The 26124-nt window shown below is 38.7% G+C and overlaps 1 protein-coding gene across 1 annotated transcript; it reads left to right on the top strand.

The window, feature by feature from the left end:
* Window positions 1–1722: 1722 nt before the first annotated feature.
* LOC143876093 (putative amino-acid acetyltransferase NAGS1, chloroplastic) lies at window positions 1723–26124 on the top strand. The gene is made up of 10 exons (XM_077377728.1): window positions 1723–2626; window positions 5906–5993; window positions 8481–8689; window positions 9130–9281; window positions 10454–10877; window positions 11135–11232; window positions 16322–16433; window positions 16644–16803; window positions 18907–18979; window positions 25696–26124. Exons 1-10 carry the CDS (start codon window positions 2270–2272, stop codon window positions 25847–25849), a joined length of 1827 nt encoding a protein of 608 aa, XP_077233843.1. The 5' UTR covers window positions 1723–2269; the 3' UTR covers window positions 25850–26124.

The raw sequence follows: 26124 nt of genomic DNA, 5'->3' as shown, positions 1-26124 counted from the left end.
CTCGTACTGCCTGATGATCACCGACATCTCTCTTAATATCCATTCAAAGCATCTCTACAAATTCGAAGTTGTTTTTGTCATTCGACAGAAGTAAGTAATGGAGCCACTGGTATCCATTGGAAACTAAAGACTACGGGACACGACCTTCAACAGGGGTGGCTCGGGAGAGAGAGAGAGAGAGAGAGAGAGAGAGAGAGAGAGAGAGAGAGATTTCCGCTTAAATTAATTTGATTAGTCTGTTTGGTTGCTAAATGATGGCCAGGAGATTGGTAGAATAAGAAGTCAAAGGGGAGAAAGGGGGAATAGACAAGCATGAAAGTGTATAGAAGAATAGTGGAAGAATGGTAAGTAGTGTTTAGTTGCGCGGCAATCCTTTATAAGATCAGTGGAAGATGTAGGGGTGTCATTACCATAACAAGGAATGGAAGAGAGAGAGAGCGAGAGCGAGAGAGAGAGAGAGAGAGAGAGAGAGAGAGAGAGAGAGAGAGAGAGAGAGAGAGAGAGAGAGAGAGAGTAAGACAAGACCATTTATTCTATTCTTCCACTCAAATTCCACAAAAATTGTGAAATTCCACCAAAATGGAGAAATTTGGTTGCAAGATTATGATAGGAAACATTTCAGGATTGATGATGCCAAAACCTGGATCCGTGATCGTGCGGCTAGTAAAGAATCTCCGCTGCAAATCTACACCCACAGATAAAGGGGTCGGGGGGTCCGGGTTTGGTCCCGGACAACCACTTTGACACCCAAGCCAGCTTCCAACTCAACGAGATAAATAAATCAACAAGATAATGGCGAGGATAACTGAGTTACCAAGCTCATCTACGAGTTCTTTCTGGGTATCGAGTAATTGAAGACGAGTGTAAGGTCTGGGGGAAGGAGAATGTAGGCGTCAAGCACCTTTCCTCTTCATTTCTGTAGCAGAACCAAGCTTGTTGGACAATCAAAGTTGTTCTTATACGGAGTAATCCTTTCTATGGTTTTTGTTTCGTGTCCAGGAGATAGGAGAGAATGCTCTTTATTTTGCTATGTATTATTGTGTATCTCTATCTCTTTTGCATGTTTCCTTATATATTAGTTGCATGTAATCTTTTTTATCTTTATGTGCCACGTGGATTCTTTTGATCATTTGAAGGAGCCATTCAAGATCCGGCCATTGGGTGATATTGAGGTTACCACAAGGGCCCAGTAGCGTAGTTTGCGTAGTTTGCAGGCAAACTATCCCTAATGATAAGGGGTTAATAATGATGATGGAGAATCCTCATAGATAATCACAGGACACGTGGCACAATCCTACTGTTACCTTATTTTTATCACATCAAGGATAAAAGCTAATCATGATGTTTAGGAGTCAAACAGAACTGCAAATTTGGCAACCAAACTTGCTTTGAAAGATGCCCAAAATATCAGCATCAACCAAACTGGCGTTTGACTAGAAAAGGAGGTTTCCTTCTACTTTCCCAATCTTCTAGCCTTCGGCAACCAAACAGGCGTAGTTTGCCGGCAAACAGAATAGGATGCCATGCTGATTTCTGGTTCTGGCAGTTCCAAAATGATGCTCTGATAATCATTATTGATGGTGGGGTCATATAATTGAACAACGTGTGTACTACATTAATTCTGATTGGTAGATGAAGACACGTCCCTTTCCTCTACAACTAGCATTCGTAGTTTTGTATTTTTCTACTCGACCGGGTCCGAGACACTCGTACCGGTTTTTCCATTCCCACGTAGATGGCAGGAGCCGCCTGGATTGACCGAAACACATATACCGGCGTATCGGTTTTTCAAGGAGTGTTCCAGAACCCAAAACCCTATAATGATATATGTTACCCCTCATCTTTCTCAAGCCACCCCCTCGTAGCGTAAAAAGACTAAAAGAGGGTAGCCATAAATACATTACAAGGGGAGACCCGGGGAAGAAGGGGACCCGAATATGCCACTTTCTAAAAAGGGCGGTTCTTCCCTCTCTCTTTACAAATTCAGCCCCTTCGCTCCCTCTGGTGGCGTCCTCCTCCCTATCTCCTAGAGTCCTAGTTCCTTTCCCCCCAAAACCTCTTCCAAACAGAGTGGCATTCGGAGGTCACATGTCTCGCGAACCAGTGCACGTGTCTCAGATTCTCAGTACACTTGGCCTTTGACAAAACCCTACACCCTTCCTCTTTTCTCCGCGTCTTTTGCTCTGTTTTCTCCCTTTTTACTCTCTTTTCAGCTATGCTTGAATTCAGCTAGGGTTTCGACTCAATTCCGATCCATTTTTTTCCCCCCATGGCGGCTTCAACATCGAAGCCATGGATTTCTCTGCAAAACCTCAGACAAATCTCGCCTCTTTCTTTCGACAAGAAACCAATTTTCCATCTTAGATTTCCATTTTTTTACAAGACTAGGTTTCAGAGCTTTGCAACAAGGACGCAAAATGCCGTTTTTGGAAGGAGAGATTTTTCCGTAGGTTATGGTTTTGGGGAAAACGAGGGTGGAGACTGTAATTCTTACAAAGAAAATGAGGAATTCGTGGGGTGGTTTCGGCAGGCGTGGCCGTATATTCGCGGCCATAGAGACAGCACTTTCGTTGTCATAATTTCAGGGGAGATTGTAGATAGTCCGTGTTTGGATGATATTCTGCAGGTAAAATTTCTTTTTTTTTTGTTCTTGTTCTCCTGTTTTTCCCCTGTTTTTTATGTCTTTTCTTTTGTTAGGACACACATAAAAATTACTTGTTTAATTATGATTGTATGCAAATAATGGTTATATTAGTTTGAAAATTGTATGGTTAATGGTTACTAAAGAGGCAAAGAAGCTTTAATGTTCCATTTGCAAATAAGATGAACTTCAAATAATCTTATAAATAAGGACCAATTCTGATGGCACCCAAAGAGGCCCTTAATTATAAAGTAGTTTTTTTTTTTTAACCTGGATGTGCTCGACTTCTTCGATTAGTTTCAGATCGATACTGTGCAAACTGCAAAGTAGCTCGCAAGATAAACCATTTTCTTGTTGGGGAATGGTTATATGAATTTTGCAGAACTAGAGATTTGTGCTTTTCGGTGCTTGATATATATGAGAAAACTGTTGGTGAGCTTAAGCGCACCATTTTTTTTGTGCGCTTAAGTTGTTATAAAGCCTCCCATTGGTGCGCTTAAGCGGGATCCAGCGGGACCCAAACATTTAAACGAATGGGAGGTGTTATAACAACTTAAGCGCACCAAAAAAATGGTGAGCTTAAGCGCACAAACAGTTTTCTCCGATATATATATATATATATATATATATATATATATATATATATATATATATATATATATATATATATATATATATATATATATAATTTGAGGAAACTGTTGGTGCACTTAAGCTCACCAAGCTTATGGTGCGCTTAAGCGCCCAACCACATGGGTCCCACATTTTCTGTGGTGATCCAAACCATTCATTTGCAAGGCCCTATCGTAGATAGGGGGTGTACCAAAAATCAGCTCCATAGGATCATCCTAACCCTCCATTTGTGGAGGACAAAAATGGGCAGATTTGTGGACAAACAAGGTCTGTCCATTTTGACCTCCACAAATGGATGGGTTAGGATGATTCTATGGAGCTGATTTTTGGTACACCCCCCATCTATGTAAGGGTCTTTCAAATGAATGCTTTGGATCATCCTAACAAAGTGGGCCCCCATGTGATTGGGGCGCTTAAGCGCACCATAAGCTTGGTGAGCTTAAGCGCACCAACAGTTTTCTCATCTAATTTTATGTAGTTGTTTCTCAGTGTTTCGATGTTTTTCTTTTCTATTTTCTTTTATTTGCAGTTGTTATTATTTTTTAACTCACAATCTGGGATCAAATCCTCAATTTCAAGGTCGAGATATAGGCTGCATTACATTTGAGCAAGAGGTCAATTGGGTGTTCCATGAGTTCTTACCAGGGCGGTTTTGGCCATCATCATGAGACAGAGGTCTTACTGATTGGTCCACGACTCCACAGTGCATGTCTGCTCTTTGGCCATCGTCATGAGACAGAGGTCTTACTGATTGGTCCACGGTGAATGTCTGCTCTTTGGATGATCAGGTCTTCTGGTTTGTTGGATTGAGATGTGGCCCGTGTCGTCCCTCGTTCCTATTGGGGTTTAAGTATACGAGCAAGATGTTTGGACTTGTGCTATACTCTTGCAAACTGTCTCTTGATGTTGGCATGAGTCTAGGCCACATAGAGCTAGCCGGCCTTGTGTTCGGTTACTCATGTTGCAGGTGGATCACGAGGAGTGGGCTTAAAGTGGTGCCAGATGAGGGCAAAGGTAATAGCATGGGTGGGAGTGAGTGACTTCTAGTTTGTGAGCATATAAATGAAGAGACAAGAGGTGTCGTACGCGTAGGGTCTTGCACTGGAGTAGGCTGGCCTTAGTATGTTAGGGTGCCGTAGAGATTCGTTACTGGTGAAAAAGTTAAGACCCGTGACACTAGGCTCATATTCTCCTAGGTGATTGCATGATGATTAAATAAAAGAAAAAGGTTTGGTTAGACATACTTTTTATATTTGTATATGTATCTATATCAATTATCAATATAATTAAGTGTATTTTATGCAAACCTATATTTCGTAAAGGGTGATAATTCATTTATATTGCAGTACTAAAACTTGACGAGTCAACTTGAAACTTGATGTTTTTCTACTAGAAGACCTAGCCTATGTATACTTACATTTTCTATTGTTATAATTCATTTACATCAACCCCCCACTCATGGTCATTTCCCCTTTCCTAAAGGGTAAGTGGATCTTTACCCTTCTATGGGTGGTGCTTATTGCCTCCGATACCTGGTAGTCTCATAGAAACCTAGGTGGTCCTTGGTAGGCTTCCGACCCCGCTCCCTCACTCAAAGCGAATGGTTTGATTACATTGCTCTACTGTGACCTTGTGCTTGGAGGCAGGGGAGTATGTGGATCATATTTTTGTTCGTTGCAGGTTAGCCAGAGATGTGTGGAGTCGCAATCTAGGGAGATTCGGGATATCCTAGGTCTTCCCTTCTCGGCTTGCTAATCTTTTGGAGAGCTGGGTTTTTTTTGTCTCTTGACAGAAGAAAGGGAAGATCTTGTGGAGAGTGGCCCTATTGGCCACGATATGGGTGATATGGAGGGAAAGGAATGCTCGGGTGTTTAGAAGTTTGGTTAAAAGCTCGCTCACCATCTACACTAAGGTGACATATCTATCCATTGCCCGAGTGAAGATCTTCCCTTGCTTCAGGTTTATATCCAGGTATGACCTTTGGCACAGTTGGTGAGATATCTGTTTTAGTAAGGAGCTGGTAGATATTCTTGCCCTTAGGTGGGACGCCCCTGGGCCTGGGCTCTTAAAGTTTAACTTCGATTGTTCTAGTTTGGGTAATTTAGGGCTGGCCAGTATGTGAGTTCTAAGGGTTGAGAGGGGTTTGACCAGATAGGTGTTCTTAGGCCCATTGAAATCACGGATTCCAATGAAGCAGAAGTGAGGCCATTCTTTTTATTTTCTTCTCACTTGACGGGCTTTGTTTTCTGTTCTCTTCTGTTTTGCTTGTCCCCCCTTGCCATCTTCTATTCTTGGTCGCGAGATCCCCCCCTCCCTCCCTCTCTCTCTCTCTCTCTTGAATGGTATTCCCCTTTCTTTCTTCTTAATAAAATTATCTATCATTCAAAAAAATGTATAAATTTCTACCATGGCACTAGACGAGTTTTCTATCTACTCTGGTTCTGTTTTTGAATTTGCATTTCAGGAATTTTAATTCCATTATGTTCGGCCCTTGCACCTTGGAATGATGGAATCTCATTTGGCGCTAACAAGTGGTTCTTGAGGATTATGGGCTCCAATAGGACATTAACTTTTAGTTCTACATCTTGTCTTTAGCAATATTGCTGGATATTTAATTGTTTTTCTGTGCAGGATATTTCGCTGCTTCATGGTTTGGGGATTAAATTTGTCCTTGTTCCTGGAACGCATGTGCAAATTGACAAGCTTTTAGCAGAGAGAGGTTAGTGAAACCAATGGATGTTGCTGTTCTTTTCATTCATAATTGTCTCTAGCATGATTTCTTTATTATGGGGAACAATATGAAAGATTTCGTCGTCGGGTCAAAGAGAAGGTCCAGTTTATGTCCCATCAGCATATGTTCATTGTTCTAAAGCAAACGTGAAACAACATTTTAGTAAAGCCAACTTATTGTTCATTTTTGAAACTATTCTCAAAATGGTATATCAGAACTGAACCATTCCAGCCCGAGGGAGGGTATAGCAGATCTCTAAAAAATGGCAGTATGTTCCTAATCCTTAGGAAGGCTGATGATGCAAGCAGGGCTACAAAAATTATTTAGTTACTCCTTGGCTCCTTGCTATAAACAGCCCGGAAATTGAATATCTTGCTCGAATTTTGTAGTTATATATTAAGGTTTTGGAAAGTTCCCTGAATTAAAATCTTGGTCCTAAAACAGTCACAGCAAAAGAGTACCTTCAGAGAAGTAGCGAATGAAGAGGAAGATAACGTAGCAAGAGCACATAGACTGAAAAGGAACAAGCAACGGAAATATTCAAGTTCCAGACCTCAACAACTTGAAAAGCAAACAACTAATTTCAGCAAAAGATTGAATAAATTCAATAAAATTCGACACCCTAAGGATGGGAACATTCCACAGTTTGGTTGCCGTTTAGCGACTGATCTGAACTGTTTTTGTAGGCTTATAGATCTATTACGCTGTTGTATGCGTTCTTCTGATTTTTATTTTTTATTTTATTTTTATAGTTGACTTGATTTATCTTGGATCTATTGAATGACACTTTACTTGGATATATTAAGTTCATATTAATGATTGAACTCAATAGCTATAATTATTATGAATGGTCTAGTTGTGAATAATCATCACGTTATGTTTAAATTGTTTGAGATTGAATGCTTTCTGCTGAAATTGAATTAGAACCTCTATTATTGCTCAGCTCCAAAAGTACCGGATCTGATTTTCGAACCCTGGGTCTGCATCAGTCTGGTAGTGTTACACTAATAATGCTATGGGAGATACACAGCTGGTGTAGAGGGAAAGCAATGCATTAATCCGCACATAGAATCATTGAGAACTATGAATGATATAAGTCGAGATCTTAGTATTTTAATAAAGAAGACAATCAATAGAAGAAGTTGTAGGTTAGTTTGAAAGTACATTAGTTGCACCATTCATATATTCAAAGCTAGATGCACAATGAGTACAAAAATACCCCCAGGGTTATATACAATTGCTATAATGCCCCAAAAAGGGGGAAAATAGAATAAATAAGAATAAAAGATATAAATAGAAAAATTAAACTTGCCTTGAAGACCTCATCTTTTATTCTGCCTCACAAAAGCAATAGTAGGTCCATAAGCATCAGTTTGCTGGTTAAGAACTGATGGTGTGCGACATATGTTTAGTAAAAAATCAACACGCTAAGGCTTTAGGTGCAGTTAAAGTCTTGTTGGTTTGTAAAGGATGAGTTTTGGGGAATTACTACACATGACTTCCTCAGGAAATGGAAGGAGATCATTTTTTGGAGGTTGGAAAACAAGCATCATCCTCTCTCTTTGAACACTATCATGCTCTACTTTGATGGTGTTTACTTGGGAACCGGGGTGGGTGTTCATGGATGGGCTTGGGGAAGTATTTTTGCTTTCTCCGGTCCTATTGGCACTGTGAACTCCAAACAAGAGGAAGCAGGGGTTCTTCTTACTGGTTTCCTCCTATTTGTCAATGGATTCGGGGGTAACTAGTCGTGAAGAGTGATTCCGAGAATCCTATTAGATGGGCTACACTGAAAAATAGGAGCCCTTGGAGGCTTGGGGGTATCATCAACAAAATTGTTGCTTATGTAAGGGAAGGAGTTTTTATTAACAGTAAAATGAATTTATTAAAAGGAAAGGAGTCACTAAGTACAATGAGATGACCCAGCTGGTCTTACCACAAACATAAGAGAACTAAATAATGGTCACCCCATGTCATCATCCAACAGGTAGTGATCACTAATAACTAGGGAGAGCCGATTAACTCCGCTTCCCATGGGAGTGTTAGCATTTGAGTTTGCATCCCTTGCCACATGGTTAGCAGTCTCCATTAGAGGCCATCCCCTTATCTCATCCATTTAATTGAATTGGACGAATCCCCTTCGACAATCAAGTGGCCTGACAAAGAAGAAGCAAATATCTTCAACCCATCATAAGTCATTGCCTCTGCCTTGCTGGCGTCCTTATTCCCTATCGGACCTAAGATCAACAATGTCACTACTTCGATGTGATGAGAAACTGGAATTGCACTGATGAGAAAGGTTTTGGATGGCTGAATAAACCCCCAAATCCTAATATTAAACCAAGTTACCTAACAACTTTTTGCAAGCAGTGGAGTTGACTTGCATGTTAAATTTTTGTTTATGCTGTTTTGCTCCATTCCAACGTATTTACCTGGACATACTGTCTCATCAATGGGAGTACTTTCTTATTTCAGGAAGCAAGGGCAAATATGTTGGTTCGTATCGGATTACAGATTCTGATTCACTTGAAGCAGCGATGGAAGCAGCTGGGAGAATTCGACTTACCATAGAAGCAAAGCTTTCTCCGGGACCCCCTATATTGAGCCTTCGTCGGCATGGTGACAGTAGTCGCTGGCATGATGTTGGTGTCAGTGTCGCGAGTGGTAATTTTCTTGCAGCTAAGGTGAGGAAGTCTTCATGTTTGATAAGAATTTATGCTGGTTCAGATTTTTCACTCCAGTACAAGTGATTTTCGGTATATGCATGATATAATGTTGTTGGGTCTTGATAGAAAAGCATAATTCATCATTAAACCTGCTTTCTTCTTTTCTTGTTGTGTAGTATTTAATGTATCAATGATGTTATCTGAGAAGGTTCTTGCTGCCTCAAAGTCTATGTCCATTCAAAGAAAATGCATTGCGTCATATACGTGTATCTCATTAACCAATCTCTCTCTCTCTCTCTCTCCCCTTTTAATCATTTTATTGGGGACATTGTTGAACTTTTTTTTGAAACCCATCATATCATTTTTTTATAACTGGATTATTGGTCCTTTTCCGGATCCTATTTCCAATTTACCATTATTGTTAGATCAACTCATTCTTGTTATTTTTTTTTTTCCAGAGAAGAGGAGTCGTTGAAGGTATTGACCATGGAGCAACAGGTGAAGTAAAGAAAATAGATGTTTCCCGTATACGCGAGAGGCTTGATGGAGGCTGTATAGTAATAGTAAGCAACTTGGGCTATTCCAGCTCGGGAGAAGTTTTGAATTGCAAGTATGCTAAGTAGCTTTTCTCTATAGACTAATTATTTTGTTTTCATTCTATCTGATCCTGGACGATGTTGCTCTCATGCCATTGCCAGTGCAGCAGCTACATGTGCATGCACACACATGAAATTACATGTCTGCATATTTTTGAAGGTTTAAGAAACCTATACATTGCATAAACACATTCATTTATGTTTATTTACATGCATGTGATGGAAAAATATTTGGTCTTATGGTTGCATGATATTTTGAAATGGTAATTTTTATGTTAATGATTTAAAGATAGCTGCTACAAACATAGTCCTTAATGTACACTTTTGTAGGTTGCCATTATGGACTCTATTTGCAAAGCATCTTTATTAATTTCCTAGATTATTTACTCTCATACATTGGGATAACTAGGGATAATCATTGCTTCTCATTCTTCTATTCAGGCAGTATAGATGTTGGTAGTTGCTACTTAACGCTGAACTCCTAACTAGGCCTTATGTTGTAGTTAGCTTTTACTAGTGCATGTACTTGTTCATAATAAGGGAATCTGAAGTTCAATCTTTGCCCCAATGGTGATACCCTCAAGTGTGTAATGTTGGCTTCAGGAAACTTCATTACACCCCATCAAAAATAAAAGTAGAGTATGAAAGAAAACAAAAAAGGGTCTTTGTCTGGCATGCTGTTTTTAAAGACTCTTAAGGGTTGTCCTTTTTCCCCACATTGCTCTAGTTTCATAGTTAAATTAAGACCATGTTTTTGGTATATATGTTCAAGATAATCTGCAGAAGTAGTTTAGCTCCCCCCCCTCCCCCGTTCTCTTCTTTTGCTTCATTATTGTTAGACGTAGCGGTGTAATTACATACCCAGGTTGGGGTATTTTATTCTTGTACATGAACCCTAGTCACATACATATATAATAAATGTTTTGAGAGGGAGAGACATTGAACTCTTTCATCTCCTTCCTCTCCATCTCTTCTCTCTTCTCTTTCTTTCATTCATGGAGATTAGGATACCACGGACAATTATCAATGCCAAGGTTGATATGATTAAGTCTTTTCTCTTTGATTATCAATGGCTAGAGAATTGTTTTTATTGTTGTGATTTACTCTTAATGATCTCTTGCATATTGGAACTATCTCTCCTGTATTGATTGGGAATCTAATAGGCTTATGCTTTTGAATGTTGCAGCACTTATGAAGTTGCTACTGCCTGTGCCTTGGCTATTGGCGCAGAGAAGCTTATTTGCATTGTAGATGGTCCAATTCTTGATGAATCTGGACGACTTATTCGTTTTATGACTCTTCAAGATGCAGATTTGCTAATCCGAAAGCGAGCTGAGCAAAGTGAAGTAGCTGCCAACTATGTTAAGGCTGTTGGTGAAGAGGATATTGTTTATCCAGGATATCTCGATACGAATGGGACTAGCAATCTTCATCTGAATGGGAAAGGTTTCAATGAAAGGTACAATGCAACATTTCAAAATGGTGTTGGTTTTGATAATGGGAATGGGCTGTGGTCTGGTGAGCAGGGATTTGCTATTGGAGGTGAGGAACGGCTTAGCAGATTAAATGGTTACCTTTCAGAATTGGCTGCTGCGGCTTTCGTTTGCAGAGTAAGAACCCTATTATGCATAATGGACCTTACCTTCTTATCGGTCGCTTTTTAGTATTCCTACATCTCTTATTAATGATTACATAATAGATAATGAGTCGCTTTTAGCATTTTGTTTGCATATTGTTAAATGGTGTGATGCTTTGCCAGTATGCCTTGAGACAATTATAACACCTATATTACTGTGTTCATTGGCCTTATGATTACTAGTGTCAGAATCCATCTGATGGCAATTTCCTAATTTCATTTCATTTCTAGGGTGGTGTTCAAAGAGTTCATTTAGTAGATGGTACTCTTCATGGATCTTTATTATTGGAGTTATTTACAAGAGATGGAGTTGGGACAATGGTGGCTAGGTATGCAACCTTGCATGTGATACTATTTCTGCTTATTTATTTTATCAACCAACAATTTCTATGTAATGTTAACATGCTTTATTACTCATTGCCATTACTCTCATTTCCGGAATCTCTTTTCAACTAAATATTGTATTGTCGACATGATGGATTTCTTTATATCTATATTCTATTCCTGTCATGCTTGAATTGGCATCAGCCTTGTATATAACATTTGTCAAGCACAAGAAAAGCCTTTGATCTGATGAATCAATTATGAAGATATAGTGCATATCTATTGCTACAACTTCAAGCATTGCTCCTTAATTTATGGGCACTATGTGATTCTTGTATGCGTCTTTCATAGTTACTGGAAACTTCCTAGTTAGATGCAAAGCTTGCCTCGGAAGCCAAGTTCTTACCGCTTCCCAAATTTCGGGTAAGCGCAATTGCTAAGCATTTCCTCTGCTTCCTAGTTAGATGGAAAGCTTGCCTCGGAAGCCAAGTTATTATCGCTTCCCAAGTTTAGGGTAAGCTCACTTGCTAAGCATTTCCTCTTAATTAAGAGTGCGCTTCCTATTTAGGTCATTCTTTTTCCTAAAAGAATGATTTCCCGTCTTGATAATGTTGAAGGATTGTATTTAAAAAGTTAAATTATTCATCTTAAGAATAGAACTTTTTCCAAAAACATTGCATTAACATGAATAGAACATTTAAAACGATTTATCCCTAAAACCTGTAATTCTAATCAACCGTAAAGTCCTCTTTACTACTCGTAAGTTGTAACCCTAACATACATCAACCTTTCCTCCCTAACTTGCTATAATCATATCTCTTTCTATATGTTTCTTGTTTGCTTTCAATGGGGATTATTACATGCTTCATGTTGACTTTTGATGATCTTTCCTATATGTTTCCTCCTTACTTCTCGTAGAGCTTTTTTGCGTCCCTTATTTTCTCTTTTTAGAGCACTTGCTTCCTGCCTCCGCATCCCACATTGCTTCTTGCACCCACTTAAACTCAGTAAGTATTTGAGAGGCTTATGTATTCTAACATTTTCTTTTTGAAAAAGTAAATAATATTTTAAAATCAGAAAAGGGAAATACAAAGGCTAATAACACAACTCAATTCAACTAAGCCTTTGTCCCAAACTAGTTGGGGTCGGCTAATGAATCCTTTAGAATATTTTCATGAAGAAGGTGACAGGATCTCCCGGCTCAACATGACTAAGTCTAATCCTGACTCTAGTTGGGTTCATCTACAGGGATCATTTTCTTCCATTCTTTCCTATCCAAGGTCATGTTCTCTGTTATGTTCCTAGCCCTCAAGTCTTTCCTCATTGTTTCTACCCAAGCTGTTTTCGGTCTGCCCCTACCTCTTTTTACTCCCTCAACTTGGCACGAGTCTCTTCTTCTCACTGGAGCATCCAAAGGCCTACGTTGGATATGCTCAAACCATCTTAAGCGGTGCTCTCTCATCTTCTACTCAGTTGGTGCCACCCCCACTTTTTTACGGATGTCTTCATTTTTAATTTGATCTAACCTTATGTGGCCGCACATCCATCTAAGCATTCGCATCTCCGCTACACTCATCTTATGCACATGCTGCTTCTTGGTGGCCCAACATTCTGAGCCGTACAACATGGCTGGCCTCACAACTGTCTTATAAAACTTTCCCTTCAACTTGATAGGTATTTTACAGTTGCACAGAACTCTTGAAGTATGCTTCCACTTCAACCAACTTGTTCTTATTCTGTGGTTAACATCCTCATCAATCTCTCCTTCCTTATGTAGGATTGGACTAAGATAGCGAAAGATATCCCTCTTTGGTACCTCCTGTCCAGTCATATTTACTACATCCTCGCCCCGCCTCCTTACATTACTGAAGTTGCACTCCATATACTCTGTCTTAGTCCTGCCCAGTCTAAAACCTTTGGATTCCAAAGTAATTCTCCATAACTCTGACTTAACATTAACTCCTGCTTTGGTTTCGTCAATTAATACTGTCATCTGCAAATAACATACACCACGGCACCTCGTCCTAGATACCCTCCGTAAGTTCATCCATAACTAGAGTAAAAAGATAAGGCTAATACAGAAGCTAAAAACCAGCACATTGTAGCAAAAACATACATACCCTACAGAATGAGCATCTCATCCCAAGACCTTAACTCACTATGATTGACCCCATCATTTGCTAAAATGTCTGTCCTAGTATTTCCTTCGGAATGAATATGGGTGAAAGAAAACTCAGCATTGAGAAACAACCTTACTTCCATTTCACGAATAAAGTTCTTAGCCTCCGAGGAGGAATCTTGTCTTCTTTGAGCTGTGATATAGTATTAAGGAAGTTGCCCGCGATCCAAACTTCAGTGTCTGAGCTCAAGAATTGTTCTAATCGAGACTGAAAAAGATCTGCATTCATCACTATGAAGGGGAGAGGAGAGGAAGAGTCTAGCACTGACAATAATCCCAGACCACCTTGATGGGTGGATGGTAGGCTGATTGTATTTTAAGTCATCGTTCCAATGATAAATTTTATTTCCTTTTTGTGTGGCCTGGCTGATCACATAAAGCTCAAACTTGTAATTGTCATTATTCAATGTTCGATTTAATGTCTACCCGAAATGCCGAGTGTTGCTTTAGGTCTTGCATTTGTTTGTTTAATGTATCAACAATTTATATGCTATTCCATTAAAAAAAAAAACAGTTTATATCCTATTCAGCTTTTAATAGATTATATGACATATATTCTGTGGCACCATGCACTAATGTTACGTGGTCGTGTGTCATGTGTGGCAATGTCGGGTTGTTTAGACACAGGGATACTAATGAACGCAAATAAACAAATTAGTATAATAAAATAATAGATTCTAAATAAAAATCAGAAGAAAAATGAAGAAGTACTCATATAGTTGCAATCAAACGTAAATAGTAAAACTTTAAATTAACGGACAATCTTCTTGTTCTTTTTATTTGATAGATAATATACTAACAAATAATAAATGAAGCAAAATAACACATAACAGAAAAATACCTAAACTATGTGGTTCTTATTGTTCAAAAATAAAAAAAATGAAGCAAAACAATGACAATTATGTATTAACTATGTTAGGGATTCATTTCATAGAAAAGTGGCAAAGTTTACGACCAGCTGCCAATCTGACGCCTACCCTCCTCCTTTATCCTTGGCTTGGGACAGGCTGTGAAAAACACAGGCTGAGACGCTGAGTTGTATGTATTAACTATGTTAAGAAATCAGAACCTACATGAACATATTGTAATGAACATCTATTACTCCCAAGAACTATTAATGAAAAAGAAGAGCAAGGATTGTGATTCTTCAATATCTGGGCTTTTATGTTCCTGTTCAGTAATATTTGGCCTTGTTGACTATACTAACTGTTAAAGTATAAAAGATAAATAACGCCTTTCTCTAACAGCTTAAGCTGTTGGAGAAGCTGGTAAGTTAACATGGTATCAGAGCCAAAGGTCTCGAGTTCAAACCTCCCGGATAGCAAAAATCCACATGCGATGGTCGGCCCAAAGTGGGACCACATGTGCCACGTGTTTGCCAAGTGGGCCACTCGTGCGGGGGAGTGTTAAAGTATAAAAGATAAATAACGCCTTTCTCCAACAGTTTAACGAATATCAAGTAAACTCTAGTGATTAGAGGATGAGTGAGTTTAATCTTTGAATAGTTTCTTCAACACCAAGAGAGTACACGAATATGAAGTAAACTCTAGTGATTAGAGGATAAGTGAGTTTAACCTTTGAATAGTTTCTTCAACACTAAGAGAGTGCAGGCTTAATACAAAGAAGTGAAAAATCATTGAACTCACCAAAAAAATCCTAATAGAAAAATCATAAAAAAGCAAAATGAAAAACATACAAAGGATATTATCAAGGATACTCAAAGTGTATGACATGCAATTTCTTTGTGTTTCAATACATCATTGGGACACTTGGTCCTCATCTATCTTGAAGCATCATGTAATGTTGGAGACAATTCAAGTTCCCCAAGTGTCAGAATAACAAGAGCCCAAAATGTATGTGTCTATGTAATTCTGCCTTATTTTAAAGAGAAAATGCATGCACACATTTCCATAGAGCATTGTGTTGGGACTTTTACTTGTGGAACCCTTCGTTTTGAATGTGATGACCAGTCTAGTGCCTATGAGACATGTGTCCGGTGCCTCCCATGGGCTGAAGCAGTTGGGAAGCGGTACACTTAACAGTGGATACCTTGCTGTCATTCTGTGGGGTCCATGGAGCCCTTCCCTGCCGTTCACCTTCCATTTCCTCTGGATGTGTTTGGTTGCATAAAATCTCGGCAGTCGTCAGGATTTTGTTTGGATTCAGGATGCCATTACTCGTTTGGTTGCCAATATTTCATTGAACTCCCTAGGTAATTATTGCATGTCTGATGAGATGGCATTCTTGTCCCCTCATAACTTTCAAACCAAATTCCACAAAAAATACGGAATTTTGCTTAAAAAATCTTGGGAATGGTGCTTCTCTCTCTCTCTCTCTCTCTCTCCTCTCCCCCTCCTCTCTCTTTATGCGCACACACACACACACACACACACACATTGGTAACGACACCCCCTCCTTATTCTCCTACTCTCCGAGTCTATGCCGCACAACCAAACAATACTTTACCATTATTCTCCGAGGTAATTCCAGCAAACTCCAATGCTTGTCTCCTTCCCTTTGACTACTTATTTCTCTATTCTCCGAGTCTATGCCGAGCATCCATATAGACCCTTTTTGAATGTGTGGGCATGATTCTTTGATTCTTTCATTGTGGCTAGTGGCATCTTTCCTCAAGATCTGCATGGCCAATTACTTGTACCAAAACTCCTGGGTTGGTTAACAGAACTCAGAAGTTGAGATATGTATGAATAAAGTGCTGAATCTGGGATTGAACATATGTTTTTTCCTTTATGTAAATGGATCTGGGGACTATAAAATTTTTGTTGGACAATGTTTCTCCAAATAATAGTAAAATTGAGCAACTTATTCATTATATTACGATTTATTTTGAAGCTCAAGTTTTCTAGGGCATTTTAAATCCACATGCTTTTAATTCCTCTTGTTACTCTTTTCAGTGATGTTTATGAAGGAACACGGATGGCTAGGGTTACAGATATCCCTGGAATAAGACAACTTATACGTCCATTAGAAGAATCTGGTGCATTGATTCGAAGAACCAATGAAGAGGTTTATGTTCTCCTTTTTTTCTGTAATCTTTCAATTTCTTTGATCTTATTTTCCTGAACTGTCGTATAGCCAGTTAGGTTTCAAGTGATCTGACTTGGATTTTGAAGAAAGACCTAATCCTTTGATCTATAAAATTACCTTTGCTTGAACTGTATTGAGGTGAGTGGGTATTTGGATAGCAGTGCTTCTCACGTGCTCTTCTAATTTCAGCTGCTCGAAGCCGTTGATTCCTTTATCGTTGTGGAGAGAGAAGGTTCAATCATTGCATGCGCCGCTCTTTTCCTTTTCTTTGAGGACAGGTGTGGAGAGGTTGCTTCTATTGCTGTGTCCCCTGAATGCCGTGGACATGGACAAGGAGACAAACTTCTAGGTATAATGGGAGTGTTTCTCTAGCTTTTCTGTTTGTTGTTCAATTTGGTTATCCATGCACTTCTCCATAGTTTTTTTTTTTCTTTTTTTTTGGGGCAAAGAAATCATTATTAGGAAAAGGAGGTCTGGAACGGCAAGATATACTTGATTCTACATTCTGAATTGTTTTATATAGCAAAAATTGCCCAACAATGCACTGCTAAATAACCTTTTGTAAGAGAAATAGAAACTTCGTAACTGCAATATAGAATTGATTGAAGACTTCAGTTTGATCTATAAAGTACAAACCTGTTGACGGTGCACTTCAAGATAAGCTTAACTTGGGTGGAGGGGCAGTACTAGCTACTTGATCCTCATACAAAATTTTCAGTCATATTTTTTACCATTTTGATGAACACTGCAGAAATTAATCATGCCTGTAAGTATGTAACATCACTCAAAATTTCTGTTTCTACCTTCATGAAATGCTATCTCGAAAAATTTAGTAGGGTTGGATCGGAACTTAGTGAAGGAACTACGATAGCTAAGTACTTCTCCATCTCAACTAAGGCCATGGTTGAACCTATTATCTAGATCGGCCACAATTGAGGAAACTGCATCATACTAATGCCCTAATTTTGTCCAACATCACTCAACATCCAATGCAGGTCTGATCACTAAGGTCCTGTTCGTTTCATTGTGACAACCGACAGTGAGGGCCCCGACCGATTATCACTAAGGCCCTGTTCGTTTCATTGTGGTTATTGGTCGGGGCCCTCACCATTGGGTTTCACAATCTGAAACGACCAGGGCCTAAATTATCTTTCAATCAAATTATGATATTGAAGAAGAACGTTACCATGTTTTGGTCTGCAATTTCTTTACTCAAATAATGCATGTAAAAGTTGTTGGGAAGGTATGGTATGCAAATAGAATTCTCCATGCCCTGTACATTCTCTCTTACTCTTCTCTGTGGTATGGCATTAGATTAACATCTGTTCTTCATATCCTCACTCATGTGTAATTTTGCTCTTTATTTAGTCACATGTTGTCACCAGGATTACATGATGCTTACAGTATAGTCCCCATCTTATATCAGCACCATTTACATGTAATGAGGGTTTACATTTTTTATTACTATGAAAGTTCTTGAATGGATACCATTAAAAAAATGTCCTTGAATGGAATTATTTTAGTGAGTATTTAGTGTCAACCCTCCCAATTTTCATCACTAATTATTCCCACAATGCTTTGATCTGTTCAACATTTCCAACTATATTAAAGATCTTTTGCATACTTTAGTTAGAACTTTTTGGTTTGCATCATTGGAATACTTTTAGAATTATTTTCCAGAGTATCAATTGGTCCTGCTCTCTCGACTAGAGACACAGCTGATTTGAAAACGTCACTCGTATAGGACCCTGGTATTTTTATTTACATAGAAGTAAAACACTGATAACTCCGATATCTTGTCCACATGTTACCTTTGGAGTCCTTGAATCTATGGTTTAGGTGTCGTCCTGTTTGAAACATTCGATTTTGATACATCTCAGATTTTAGTTGGACAATATAACATATCAAAAAGTGTATCTATTGTCTATTGTCTACACTGTTTACCCCGAAATAAAAGGACTGCATCCTTCAAAATACAAGACATGTTGGATGATATGTATTAGATTTTGGGGTGTCCATAACTACGATTTTCCTGTCAATTTAAATCATAGTTGAATCATAATGTCGCTATGACATTCTGTTTCAGCTGGCTCTATACCATTTGATTTCATATTTGGCACATAATTATGGGCTGCTCATTAAATCCAAGCCAACTGTAAAAGCGTTTTCTATTGGACTATAGGTTGATAGAAGAAGTGTCTCTTTAATGTTATAACTATTTTTATATTGTAACTTGTTCTTGAAGAAATTCACTCCTGAGTCACTTTTTCTTTGTTGAATCTCTTTGACCTTATCCGTTGTGAATGTCGTAGTAGATCTATTCCTCTAGTATATTAATTTCGTAGAAAGTTCCAAGAGAAAATATTTTTGGGTTTAATGATCTGTTATGTTTGCCAAGCATACAACTTCTGCATTTTGAACAATGTTCTTACATCCAATCCAAATTCTACAGACTACATTGAGAAGAAGGCATCATCCCTTGGAATGGAGAATCTTTTTCTGCTTACAACAAGGGCTGCAGACTGGTAAGTTGTGGAACCTCAACATTTTCAAATATAAGCATGGACTGAATAATTTTTCAGTTAACTTTGATACAAATAAAGTTGTATTTCTTGCCATTTGAATTTAATCCTACTTTTCATTCTCATAGTATACTTCTGTGATTATTTCAGGCGCTGTCCATCTCACTGTTAGAAAATACCATGTAGGGATATTTGGTCATTTTGACTATCATTGGATAAATATCAATGTACACTCATGTTGGTGAATCTATTTTCTCCACAAGTGTTGTCTTCATCTAGTTTCTCTCATCTTTTCTTTCACATCATCCTTAGGTCTGATTTTATATGCTATTAAAGTGGGTGGTGAATCAAGAGCGGAGCTGAGCGTCATGATCTACTATCCAAAAGAGGTATTTGATCCCATTCTCTCATTACTTCCCTTCTCTTCATTCTATCTCTTCTTTACTTCTCATCGTCTTTCGCAAATCCTCATTTATCCCTTCTTTCTTATCTCTTTGAAGATCAAATCTATCCCTTTTCATCTCTAGAAATGCCAATTTCTCATCTTCAATTCTAGAAAAACTACTATTTTTTCAGTGTTCTGGCCTCCAAAACCCTCATGTTTTAAAAATAAAGGGGCGGTCGTTACATCTTTTAGATTTTCTCTTTTTTCTCCTCAACCCTCTTTTCTGTTACTAACGTGCACTTCGCTTAAGTTGGGTGCAAGTTAGCACCCAACTTTAGAAAAAGGTGCAAGTTAGCATCATTTCCACCAAAATTTTAGAAAACTCAACAAAAATCAGCTTCTTCTAATCCCTTTCAACATTCAAAACCTAAAAACCCAATCTCCTCTCTTCCAAACCTTTAATTCCTTTCCCCTAGAAATCAACCGCTAGATCTTCTCCTCTATCTTCTCATATCATTTTTTCATTATTACATTTTCTTTTTTCATCTCGTATTTCTTATATACCCTTTCAATGGCTTCATTTCAGTCCTCTTCTTCCTCCAATCCTATGACTACTCACTTTACAATCTATCCCATGACTACTCACGTTACAATCTATCCCTCTTGGTTGGTGGCAATAAAACTCACCAATAATAACTACCTCCTTGGAAAGGAAAATAGCTCTGATTGCCCATGCACAGGGCATCCTCGATTATTTTGAAGGCTCTTCACTCAAACACGATGAATATGTTAAAGTAGGGGGTGGAGCTAGCACTGCTGAAGAAACTAAAGACTATCGTTGGGAGGAAACTCAGAATATGAAGTATGGAATATGATGGATCAATACATTTAGCTTAACGTTGCTCTCCCTACAAAAATGTTAGCCCCCAAATCCTTGATTTTTTTGAATGGTGAAAATTTCATTAATAGGACCGAGATGGTCAAAAACTACAAAAGGAAAAGGGATCTAGGGAAGTATCTTGCTGACTTGTTTGTGTAACAGTCCATAGCCCGCATCATGCAACTTCAGACGAACATACAAATTGTCAAAAAGTCTCCTATCGATGCACTGGTATTATCTGAATTGTTTGATCAATTTGTTGCTATCAAACAATCACCCTATGAGAGATAAAGTTTCTTAAACCTTGAACGGGCTTAGCGAGGAGTATGATATCTCTAGTGCATCATTTTTGACCAGATCTAATCCTCCATCGTTTCCAAAGTATGAGTACTTCTTCAGTATGGAGGCCTATTTCAGTTGAGTAAGGCACTGGCCTAGGCGCGAACCACTTACACATGGTTTTGAACTTCAGCCGATACATGTTGATTTGAGTGGGGTCAGAACTTCGAAGTTTGGATCGAAGTACGTAGAAGTTTGATTCCTTGCGATATACCCTCATAACAAAAAGCCTCATATATCCAGGAAATATTTATACCATTTCTTTAATAAAATGAGCAAGTTCGAAAGTAAAAGAAATGGCATGATTATCAACTTTCAGAAAATGTGAAATGTCCATAAAAAATGAACGTTATTGTTCTAGACATGCGTGACAACACATGTTACAAGGTGTTTAATTTGTTACCATCCATTACTGATGGTTGTCTTGTTTATGTGAGGGGATAGAAGGTAGAGATTGCTCGACAGAGTCTTTTAGTGAGGAGATACCCCACATGCATATCCTTCACAAAGGCAAAGGATGGGTGAAGATAAAATGATCGTGAAATTGTGAAGCAGATTGAGAAACCGACAATACCTTACTTTAGATTTTAGCAACAACACAAACATCAGGGACACTAAACGAACCAAACGAAGATGAGATGGATGTTGAATGAAGCGTAGTAAAGATGTCCCATCCCATGACAATTAGGAAGGAACCCAAATAAGGAAGAATAAGTGGCAAAAAAGTGCCTAAGTAATCTGAAACACGGTCTATAGCACCCGTATCTAGTAACCTAGAGGCTTTTGAGGGCGTCGAAAGTGAGAGATCTCCCATTTGGTGAGCTAAAGCCATCAAAGGGTTTTGCTGATACTGTGCATTGAAGCGGTGATAGCACTCAGGGAAAGTGCCGTTCATGCGACCATAGATTTGGCAACCAAAAGCATATTGACGAGGGCAAGCCTAGTGTACAAGGGTAGAAACAAACCCATTAGTAAGTGGGTGTAGAAGTAGTGGGCAACAACCTCCAAGTGGGACCCACCTACCTGTGTAGGACGACTTGGAACTGTCCAGGTCGTGGACCAGGGTTGTAGTGATTTTGGTAGTAGTCTCGATTATGGCCATAGCCTCGGCAGTACCAGGGCTAGAGCCAGTGTATATAAATTCAAATGATTTTTATTGTGAAGACTATGGTGTGGGCTGGAAGGCTTAGCGAAGGCCTTTGTGGCAGAGAGAAGATCATCATGCTGGAGAAGTACATGCATTCAACAAACATGAGGAAATGACATCCCTTAGAGCGGCGATCGTATAAGTAACCTTATCCTTCTCATCTAGGGGATGCTTTATGACTGCAAATTGGTTGAACAAACCTTTGCGTTTGTTTAGAGACTCTTGATCCCCTTGGCAGAATTTTAAAGATCCCTCTTGAGTTGGATAATTCGAGTTTCGGACTGCTGAGAATAGGAGCCATGGAGAGCTTTCCAGAGTTCTTGGGAAGAAGAGATACCTAGAACTTGAGCGAGGACTTCTACGGTGACTAGAATTGAGTTAAGCTAGTACAAGTTGATCCCTTGTTAGCCCTGCCTCATATTCAGGGTTCTTTTCCCAAAAAATAGTTTTCTTCTCTGATTGTAGTGTCACATGCCTCCTTTTGAACATATTCAGCTAGGGCAAAGGCTAGTTCATTCAAGCGATTAGTATTCTTTAGGCATGGGCATCAGGTGTGGTCTCGCACTTTCATAGAAGAAGGTCATCATGTGATAATTTTATGGTAAAAAGTTGAGCAAGGGATGGGAAAAGAGAAATGAAGGTGGAAGAGAGTGGAGAGTGGAGAGTGGAGAAAGAAGATGCCATTACAGAATCTAGGGAAGAAAAGGGAATAAAAGAAAATGGTCAAAAGGTTTGAGAGGGTATATTAGGTATCCAAATGTGAGAAGGTAGGGTGTAGGGTGTGTGTGTGTGTGTGTGTGTGTGTGTGAGAGAGAGAGAGAGAGAGAGAGAGAGAGAGAGAGAGAGAGAGAGGTTATGCCCTTAAGAAATTAGAGTTAAGCTTTGGAAAGAGAAGTAGGATTTAATTTTTAGGAAGAAAAGGGCGGATTTCAGTTTTTTTTTTGTTCTTTTTGGATATTTATGGCTTTTGAAGAGAGGGGTTTGTGGATTTTAAAGAGAGGTAATGGGGTTTTCTATGATATAGATTTGGTTTTGTTGGATTTGGGAGTATTGGTGGATAGATTAGAGGAGGTAAGACGATTCTCAAAGAACGAAGTCGAAAGTGGAAATAGCATAGCTATGGTTTTGAAAGAGAGGGGGGGGGGGGGGGGGGGGGAGATGAAGAAGTTGTACCTTAGCGTTTTGGAAGGGGGGAAGAGGTACCTTTGTCGCATTGAAAGGAGCGGCGTTGAATCCATATCAACTGCGGCTTCGACTGTGTTCATAGTTTTAAAACTCCCGCGCGTCTGTACTCCCCCAAGTCGACTCCCTTTTACCTTGGTCGCGTTCCGTTTTTTGCCATCACAGAGTCAATAAAACCTCTATTGACTCTCCTGAATTATGAATGCGTCGACCGAGTACTCAGCCTCATCAATCGAGTACTCGACCGCTTCGTGCCGAGTCAACTAGGATTTTCTTTGGCTGCGTTCCGCGTCGCATCTACGTTTTTATATACTGACTGTATTACCTGGACACTTGGTATGGGTTTCAAGTGTCCGGCTGTCCAAAGTGTTCAAAACGACAACCTTAGAAAATGTCAGCACGTGGACTCTTTTTGATGCAGAACGTGCGGCGTGGATCAAATCTTTAATTTTTAATTTCTTATTTTCGTCATTTTATTTGTGGTATTTTTTTGGGACGTCAAGTCTTGTTCTTTTAGCATGATTTTGGTGTTTTTAGAAAGGTTTTTCAATTACCTATCTAAAAAGCCCAAGATTACACTATTTGGAGTTGATTTGGCTAGGTTATAGGCAGTTTTAGGATATGGTATAGTTATATTAAGGGATTACTATTTTAGGAAAGTTTTAGTCATGTTTCTTCTTTTTATTTATCTTGCTTTAGTTAAAAGATTGAGAATAATAGTTAGGCCAGAATTTAGGATTGTTATTCTTAGGTTTTGGCTTTTTATATAATGTAATGGCACGAGGAAAGAAAGATAGATTTGAATAAAGTTTATTTTTGGGATATCACTTGTGAAGAGAGCATTGGCTCTGTCAAGTGGGTGAAGGAGCTTCACTCCTTTCACGTGATATTGGAGTTTTCCTCCAAACTGTGGCATGGGTTTTCATACCCCCACGAGATTATTTTAGTGCTGCTCGTGTCGATCTTTATCTTGCTGTTGCCGCTCTCATGCTCCCTGCGTCACTTTTGTTCATACAAAAATTAAAAATATGAAAAAACTACAAAATTTGAAATACTATTAAACATAGGGAATAAGTTAAACCAAAACTTTTAAAAAGATGTAAACCTTTTTTTTTCTTGTTGGGTTGTGATTAACCGATTATGATTTGTGAATTATCAAAGACGAGGATACTTGCAAAATTTTGAAGAAAAAAATAGCGGGAAGAAAAGAAAAATTAAACAACAGAGAAAAGGGGACCACCTGTCTGCTATCATGAAACCCAAAAGAGGTGGAGAGAGCCAGATATAGAGAGTAGTTTGCAAAAGGAGAAAACAGAACTTGAGACACATAAGTACTACACTGGCTTCAAAAAAAAAAAAACAATGGAAAGAATGCTGGGTGCTTCTAATGATGACCAAGTAAAAAAGGACCATTTAAAAAAAAAAGAAAAAAAAGAATACTGGGTGCTCAAATGGTATGAATCTATTCTGTGTGTTCAGATGGCATGAATCTAAATATACATTCGATGATGGTTGGTGTGGGAATTTGCTACTAGTTAGGAGGTACAGTTCTGTTCCTCATGAAATAGAAAATATTAGAAAATACCTCGCTGCAAGGGTAGGTTGACCTATAAAAGCCAAAAAGATCCCACTTATTGGCCCGACTTCTGCAATTCACTTATTCAAGCGGTAATGTGAGTTCTGATGTCCATCAGATCTAATGATTGTGTCAGTCTTGAACATTGATAACAACTGGTTTTCTTTGGGTATTGATGGAATTGAAGCTCTGTGTTCCATTTCGGAGGTGTAGTGTGGGGCATCAATTGAATCTATTATGGATTTCATGATGTTTTTTTTTTATTTTCCCATTTTGTTTTGCCTTTGGAGGGTAATCCAATGGCTGTCACTATGTAATGGGGTGGGACTACTTGTCCCCAATCTTTGTACATCTTGATATTATGAATATAGTTGTCAATATTTCAAAAAAAAGAAAGAACTATTGTGAACAAAGATCTCACATGTCGGCAATCAACCATAAGACTAATGTTCCTATTCCACTGAATTGAGCATGAACCACGGATCCTCGAGTGACCTAGCTACAAGCTTGTTACCACTAGGAGACCTCCACTGGCAGGTTCCTATTTCTACATCACCATCGCCTACTATTACATAGGTGAAACAGTATTGTGATAGTGGGGCCTACTGTGTTTGAATCAGAGTAAATTAATCAGGTATAATGTTGAGCCATGTGATTCCTAATATCACTGGGCTAAGGTGGTAATGTGATTTTCAGTTGTTATATGAATTAGCCAAGTCTCCTTGGGGGACTTATCCTACACCCAAGAGGTATCTAATTCTTGACTCTGGTTGTGGCTCTTAGCAGTTAGCATAGTTAGGTCTTGTTTGATCTTGTATTCCGGTGTTGTTCATTTTATATACATTATAGTACCAAGCAAAAGGCTACCAAGAAGCCTGAAACCTGGTAAACCATTCTAAGAAGCACAATAATGACAAAAAACAGACCAAATTGGAGTGGGGATTGCCAAAGGGTACTGAAGGTAGAATACCGCCTCATTAACATGGGCATGTGCTACAGATTTTGCCTCCCTCAGTGTGGGAGTTCTGTAGAATACCAAACAAACACAGTTCAAATTAATCTTACCTTGAATGATAGAGCTAATTCCCAACTATATATGAAATCTATTCGTTTATTTGGTTTTCATATCGATGTATGTAATCTGTTTTAACTGTTTAACTGATGTGATGGTCATGCTATTAATGGGGCATGTACTTTAACCGTGTTTTAGGTTTGTCCGGCGTGGGTTCTCTGAGTGTTCTATTGAATCCATTCCAGAGGAAAGAAGGAAAAAGATCAATCTCTCTCGCAGATCAAAATATTATATAAAGAAGCTGCAGCCAGAGTTAGGTGGGATTAACCTTGATATGGTTGCTTTAAGGTAATCCCTTCAACTTATCTTGTTCTTCGCCGTAGATCGCTATCAATCCATAGCCTAAGAAGGTAAAAAAAAAGCCTTATTCCTGTGGATTAGCATTGTGATGTAGAATAATAATCTATATGAAGCCAAAGCTGTCACTGGTTAAGATGAGAATCAGTAATGTGCCTATTTGGCTATTTTATTTATTTATTTAAAGGGTACCCAAAATCTTTGTTGGCAATCAGTGGACTGATCCTAAATTATTCAGATAATTTAACAATATTCAGCAAGGAAGTGATA

This window comes from Tasmannia lanceolata, unplaced genomic scaffold, assembly GCF_043159265.1.
Source record: "Tasmannia lanceolata isolate RefF3 unplaced genomic scaffold, GAP_Taslan_0.1 ptg000004l, whole genome shotgun sequence".
NCBI classification, from domain to species: Eukaryota; Viridiplantae; Streptophyta; class Magnoliopsida; order Canellales; family Winteraceae; genus Tasmannia; species Tasmannia lanceolata.
This window is presented reverse-complemented; position numbering and strand designations above follow the sequence as displayed.

Excerpts from the sequence above, each read along its gene's own strand:
- LOC143876093 (XM_077377728.1), top strand. The coding sequence starts at position 2,270 with ATGGCGGCTTCAACATCGAAGCCATGGATTTCTCTGCAAAACCTCAGA. Across the intron at positions 9,282-10,453 it reads GGAGAAGTTTTGAATTGCAA|CACTTATGAAGTTGCTACTG; the intron begins GTATGCTAAGTA and ends TGAATGTTGCAG. Across the intron at positions 11,233-16,321 it reads GTTGGGACAATGGTGGCTAG|TGATGTTTATGAAGGAACAC; the intron begins GTATGCAACCTT and ends TACTCTTTTCAG.